The 7,050-nt window shown below is 46.2% G+C and overlaps 1 protein-coding gene across 6 annotated transcripts in view; it reads right to left on the minus strand.

Annotated features, from left to right (window-relative positions):
• Positions 1–5,224, minus strand: part of ACC (acetyl-CoA carboxylase) — a 100,104-nt gene extending 94,880 nt beyond the window's left edge. For 2 of the 6 annotated variants that reach the window (XM_075870971.1, XM_075870970.1), the window contains exon 1: positions 4,890–5,223. In XM_075870971.1, the coding sequence (XP_075727086.1) occupies positions 4,890–5,127 (238 nt within the window). In that variant the 5' untranslated portion in view covers positions 5,128–5,223. Of the gene's footprint in view, positions 1–957; positions 1,344–4,889 lie in introns of those variants that run through there. The other 4 variants (XM_075870973.1, XM_075870972.1, XM_075870969.1 and 1 more) reach the window with 3 other exon arrangements.
• Positions 5,225–7,050: the final 1,826 nt, after the last annotated feature.

Genomic DNA, 7,050 nt, shown 5'->3' on the forward strand with positions numbered 1-7,050 from the left:
CTCAAAACTTCGTTCTTGGTAGTTATGTTTTGTGGCAAGTCATACTATCAATGAACGCAGTTTATCTACTGCTGATAATACTCGGGGGTAATCAATAATAACATTTGGTAATAACAATGTGTTATCTGAGGGTATTCAACTGACGAAGTTACATAGGTGACACCGCACTGACTAGAGTTACGTAGGGCACTGGCCTTTATATCGCTCCTCTTTTTGGCGCAAACGTAAAACGATGCATCGCTTGAAGTAAAATCTCGTAGATAGCGAGAAGTTCGGACTAGTAGCCCACGACGACCAATGTACATCTAATTGTCAGTGCGAAAGCAAAGCAACAATTAAAAAACAACAAATTAAAAGCGTAAGGTTGTGTTGTAGCCCTTCTACTTTTAACAAATAAGAAATGTGACATGAACATATTTTAATGAAAATACTGCGATTTTACTTCTCACACAATATCAAGTTATTACGAGTTGTAGCCTCCCTGTTAACCTTCTCCTCTCAGCCGTGATAGCAATAGCCACGTTAAGCCTTTTCACCAGACGATAGGAGCAACTGCACTTCACGGGCTGTCATGTTGCATATAGTTATACCAGAAGCCTAGACTACTTACGTAATATTATACGTGGCGTAATCGCTATGGTAAAGATGAACTGAGCATTAGGCCAAGTCCCGTACAGCTCTTAATGGTCAGTGTATTAAGATGAGAAGCAGATAAAATAGATAACTTCACAGTCATGATACAGCACGCCTGAATAAAGGATATGACAGGATAGAGGAAATCAATTAACACCACATATCAGCTATTTTCTCGGACATAAGTAATGATACCGGATATCAATTAACCTGGTATTGTGCTATAATCTTGAATCAAGCGTTTCTTCGGGGAAGAATAGTACTAAGAAAGTGTACCTCTGTGAACGATATACTGCGGGAAAATGTTGAAGAGAGAATGCTCACCAGTCGAAGAAGACTTGTCCATAATCCAAAAATGCGGGGACGGATTTCCGCCCTGTTGTCGAAGGAGTCCAATTAAAGGCGAATAGATGGCACCGGATTTGAAATGTATAGAAGGACGGCGGCGATGATCAAGTAACGGGCGCGCAAGCACTTTCCCCCCTCGAGCCTCCTCTGTCACTTTCACGCCACCAATAATGAGCGACCACTTTCTCGGTTCATTTTTTCTCCTGCTTTCTTTTCCGCGAGTACGCACAAAGCACTGTCGTCACGAGTAGCAGACGACGCCCGAAGAAGCAGAAATTGCAGCAGTGCAGACGACGCACACGTGTTCGGTACGTACGGGACTACCCCACAGCCGCCAGCATGGCCTGGAGCACGTGTGAGGTGGTCATAGATTTTTCTTTTAGTGTGTTCTTTTCCGTTGCTTATCACAGTGGAGAGTTTTTTTTTTTTTTATCCTTTTCCTCGTACTCCGCACCACCACGGTCACAAGACTGGCCTTCCCAGTCCCGTCCTTCGGAAGACCGGTGGTTTGAGAGCGAGCGAGCGTGAGATTGTGCTGAGAGAAAGAGCGTGACGAAAAAAACAACCGGCGTGATAGCGTTGCGGAGATGCGGACGAATGAGGCCGAGAGCAGACGACAGCGAAAATATGCAGCAGACGACAAAAACAAAATTGCCGCTGCGCTTGTTGCCAGACCACTTTCATTTTCGGGCCGTTTGTTATGCTCTTGTTCTGTTTTATTGTTTTGCCCGTTAGTAGAAGATCATGTTCTCGTTACCGCAGCGACGATTGACGAACAGGCGATGAGCAGTTGTGCAAGGTCACAAAGAAAGCAGTTGAGAAAACGGGCATATATATATTTTCTTTTTTGGCTACTCGTTAGCCCTTGAGTGAATAGTGAACGTGCATCCTAAAAAAGGAAAAACATAGAGTAAGGACATATGCAATAGGACAATCGCGAGAGTGAGAGAAAGAAATATCTTTATTGAAATCAGAATGACCAGGCAGCATTTATTCGCGTATTTGCAATTTTTCAGGGACAGCTGGAGAGGGCAAAACGGGCCTGAGAAGATTTTCGGCAGATAGTTAAAAATGCAATAAGCCTATTGTTAATGTTCTCGCCGTTTCACATGCCAGACTCCGAAGACATTTATGTTCTTTTCTAGCGAATTTCGACATGTCACAAAAAGAAGAGTTGAAAAATACCACGGGCGTTCATAAAGTTTGTATTACCATTGTCATATCTATTTATAAAAAACATACACGTTTGGCATCAAAATTAGGGTGAATTTGTCTAATTTTACCCAAGGAGGTTTACCCCTCCGTGGTTTGACCGTAAGAACCAAAACAAAAATGGCGGCACCTTTAAGTTCGGTTCACTCAGCACAGATGACGCTAACGCATGCAGACTCCTTAGGCTACGAAATTTTACCTTACCCGCCATATTCACATTATTTCGGAACTAAGTGCCGTTTTTCTTTTCCTTCGCACGTAGGAAGAGAAATTTATTCGCATGTATGTCATAAGTAGTACCGAAAAATATCCCCTATACTTTCCCGGGCTCGATCGTCTGTTAGTTCAAGTAACGTTGTACACTGTCATTCTTTATGAAAGGGAACACGCGAACGAGTGGCCTACGCTCTGCGGCGGCTGCCTACAGCACTATCAACCGACTAGTGAAGAAAGCACGTTCGCCTTTCGCGTCATCTATGGCCAAGCGAGATAACGATGTTATGGCCGGTAGACAAGCGCCGCTAGATTACGTTCCCTCATCGCTTGCGCGTGGCGAGCGATATCGGGCGATTACTGCAGCTTGTGCCGTGGTCGCGAACGTTTGATATGTTGGCAGTAGACTACGCACTGCAGGCGTGAGCAGAGAGAGAGAGTGCAATCTAGCAGCGCTTGTCTACCAACCATAACTCGTTATTTTTTTCGGCAACAGATGACGCTGAAAGCGAACGTGTTTTCTTTTGCTGTCGGTTGATGGTGCTGTAGGCAGCCGCCGCAGAGCGCAGGCCACGCGTTCGCGTGTTCCCTTTCATAAAGGACGACAGTGTACACTTGAAAAAGCATGTGCTTGAGCCGATTGTGTTTTATGGACGTCGGGAAAACACACGCGCGAGCGTTAAACGCTCCACGACGGAAAACAAGGGGCGTCGCAGCGTCACCGAGTACGTCTTCATGGAAGTCTAAAAACTACCAACGCGCGTTTTCGTCTCATTAATATTTATTTCCTCTCTGAAAAGCCATTAGAACACCGCATGTCGGCAAGCATCCGGATAATATGTTCGCTAATGCGTCTGTGCGGCCTGTTATTCTTTTTTCCCCCTAAAGTATGTCGAATATCATTTGTTCCCCCCCCCCCTTTTTTTTGGGCCATTCAATTGCTTATTTTTTTCTTTGGCATTTGGCTCGAATGAACAAGTAGCCCATGTTTTCTTGCAAACTGGCTTTTAGCATCTGATCTGCCGCGGCCTCTAATGCGAACAAAACGGTGCAGATGTGCTTTGAATGTCTTCCTGGACTTAGAAGTGTGGCAGTTTGGGCTGGTTGGTATTACATGACGATAGTTGTAACTATACGACAGCTATAACAATTGTCTTCCTGGACCTATTATACACCCACTCTCGTGTGATGCGCTCCACGATAAGAATTTGTGACCGAATACAAGCTCCGTATTCAATCGCCTAATAGCATCACTAGCATAGGCGCGGGCACAAGGGAGGGGATGGGGCAAAGTGGGCACTTTTCCCTATTCATTTTTAGGGGTGGAGACGCAAAACCAGCAGCACACATTCCCATAACTGGAGGGGGGGGGGCGCTCATACTCGGAGGCAGGGTGCAAAAGTAGTCCCATACATTGATATAATAGGGAGGGAGGCGCTGCGACGAAGTTTGCCTCCCTGATAGAGAACCTTACTAATTTATGTTGTTTATTAGTGGGCGGGGGCGTATGCAGAATTTTTTCGAAGTAGGGAAAGGGGGGGGGCACCTTTTTTGAAATGGCCATTTTTCGCTTTGTATGCCATGACCAAATCAAATTTCAGGGGAGGGTGCACTGACCTGGTGTGCCTCCCCCTGGCTACGCCACTGGTGGTGGGCTAGCTGTTATAGTTGTAATGTTAGCTATGTCGATTAATGTTGGCTTCACCCACTGTTATAAGAGCAACATATCGTCACTATTCAACCTTGAACCAGTGTTTAAAAACTTTTCGTTATTACTCGCGGTACTAAAAAGCCCTTAAGGTAAGAGTTTAAGGCGGACGCAACGTATGTGGACACCGTAGTAGCAACATACACGTGACGAACACTGTCGCGATAAACCGCTCATGCGTCAACAAAACACAGTATTGCACGCGTACGCACGGACATCCCCCTCCGCCCCCGCCCTTTTCTGTTGGTCGGGTCCAAAAGACAACCTGCTTAACAATAGATTAAAAAAGTGATAATGAAGCAATGGCGTCCTTCTCAAAATGAACTGTTTTTGGTTTCTGACCTTCGAGCACTAAAGATGGGTAGTAAACAGTTCTTGTAAGGGAATGCATCCGTCAATAACCATCTTGTTGGTAACTCTGACCGACTTTTAACCTCCCCTCCGCCTAGGTATTTTGTGGAGGACGAGGTGGTCACATCCTCGTAGCCCCCTCGTGCGCACGTCTGTGCACGGTATGCAACAAAGTTCGCAGTAAAGACTAAACGGGACAGAAACAGGTTGTTGCTGATGTTGATAGTGGCGATGATTATTATAATGTGCCGTTCAAGCCATGCGACGATGCTTTGTCCCACTTGTTTGACATCCCGGAACTTCTCTCCAAAAGAAACGAAACGCAGAAGACGATAATAATCCGGAAGCAGATGGCATTGGTGCAAGTAGGAAACCGAAACAATGCATTCTGCAGACGCGAAACGAAGAGCGAACGAGCACTTACCCCAGGCAACTCGACGACGAACCTTGGGGTCCGGCGTGTCCCGTAGCGTATCCGTTTGCTCACTTTCAGGCGTCGACATCTTTCTTCCTTCGAGTCTCCGATCGCAACGTGCGAAACGCAGCGACTCGCCGAACAGCGTTCGAAAAACAGCCAACACCACACACACTATCGCGATAACCATCGCCACCACGGCTTCGCTTTCCTCCTCATCACCGGTAGCGTTGCCGGCGCTGCCCATGGCCTCGGAAAGGCTGCGCCGAGGTTTATGGCCTCAGGGGCCCTCCCGGGTTATTCCTAGGGTGATCTGTTATCGCTACAGTCTTCCATACACCTCCGCAGGGCAGTACATTAGTCCTTTGAAGCTCTCTGTCTGAAAAGCGCAACCGACCGAGCACGTGTTGCTCTTACAGCTGCTCGCCGAACGAAATGATCAGTCTGGACACAAAACTGCCGCTAGAGTCGCGATAGCCTAGGGTGTTCTAGGAGAAGGTGAAGGAGGAGGTGTACAGCATGGTTTTTTTTCTCTTTATCGGATCTTTTTCGCGCTAACGCGAGTCGAGCCACCGCGAAAAGATGTGCCGATAGCAGCGGCCCTTCTCTGCAGTGCACTCGCTCTCCTAGGCCTGGAAATGAGCTAACATTGCAACTCGCCGCTTCAAAAGCTGGCCACAGATAAGGGATCAGATTTGGGACAGAAAAAGCACCCACAGTGATGCAACGCAGTTCAACCCAGAAACGTAGACACAGTGCGAAGTACAAGGACAAGAAAGGCTATAAATACAGCGCTCGCAACGCGCTTCATTGTAGTGGCTGAATGATACGTGTGCTTGAGCGGGAACGCGCAGAAAAAGAAAAAAGGCAACGCGGAAACAAAATATCATCCTAACAAGCGAATAAAGTGTTCAAAAAAAGTATAATTCAGCCAACGTCACTAGAAATAACGTTGAATTCAGCGTTGTGTTTGTAGCCTCTCTTGCCCTTGTCATTCGTGATGTTTCTGAATCTAATATGAATAGCCAACAAGCGCAATCTGCAATTGTTAACGCAGTGCACCTGAGCAGCTAAAATGTTTTCTGAGCAAATAATTTTCAACGCGCTCCGAATGCGGCGATTCGGTTCACGAGTTGCTCAAGCGCGGATTTTGTGTGAAAGACACCAATAAGTGCGTTTACGCTGAGGGCTAATGGTAGTAAAGAAAAATTCTTTGGCGGGAAATATGTAAGCTTGTAATAATTCTTGGGGTTTTTACGCGTCCCAGCTAGCTGTATGCACTACGAGGAATGTGGCCGCCATGTCCGGTTTTTGAGCTGTCTACTTTGCCAGCTACGTGAAAATTGGAATGGGACTTAAGATGGCCGCCGTCCATTTAGCTGTCTATTTAGCCGTCTACGGTATCTGAACGCACCCAATAACGTGTAGATAGTGTCTTCTTTATTTAGTGAGACAAACAGGCCTATTTGTTGCCAGTTTTGAAATGCGAAGCATTTCTTAGCGAACTTAGGCGACTTTGAGCGTATATATCTATCTAGCCACTTACGCATGGGTGCTCCCGTGGTCACCCCCTTAACTTGGCGTGAACCAAAATTAGCATGGGAGGGTAATATGGTTTGACGCACTGGTCAAGAGATGAATAATCTCACAATCCAGTCGCGTACGTCGTCAAACACTCCACGGCGGCACATACCCACAGGTGGGTATGTGCCGCTGGTATGTGCCACAGCAGATTGTACATAGGAACGATAAAAACACACATGGGCAATTTTAACGCGTAAGCGTTAAGAAATACCCGACATCGGTAATGTTGACCCAACGATGGCACAGATTAAATGTCAGTGTTAAGAAAAACCTGACATAGGCAGCGTAGCAGCAACTCGTGCTGCAGATTGCATGCATCCCTTTGAATTCACTTGTATCGACAAAAGCTGAATACGCATGCCGTAATTGCAGTTCCCTTGATTACAAAACAGAGCTATGTCTGGACCAGTATATCGTCAAATACGGCAAATAGCAGTTTCGACTGTAATAGGAGAGCTTCTTTTTTTTGTTCGCGATCGATGTTATTAAGTTTCTAATAACACACACACACACACACACACACACACATATATATATATAGCTCAGTGGTTAGAGCATCGAACGCGTAATTCGAAGGTCGTAGGTT

Source organism: Rhipicephalus microplus, chromosome 8 (assembly GCF_043290135.1).
Source record: "Rhipicephalus microplus isolate Deutch F79 chromosome 8, USDA_Rmic, whole genome shotgun sequence".
Classification (NCBI taxonomy): domain Eukaryota; kingdom Metazoa; phylum Arthropoda; class Arachnida; order Ixodida; family Ixodidae; genus Rhipicephalus; species Rhipicephalus microplus.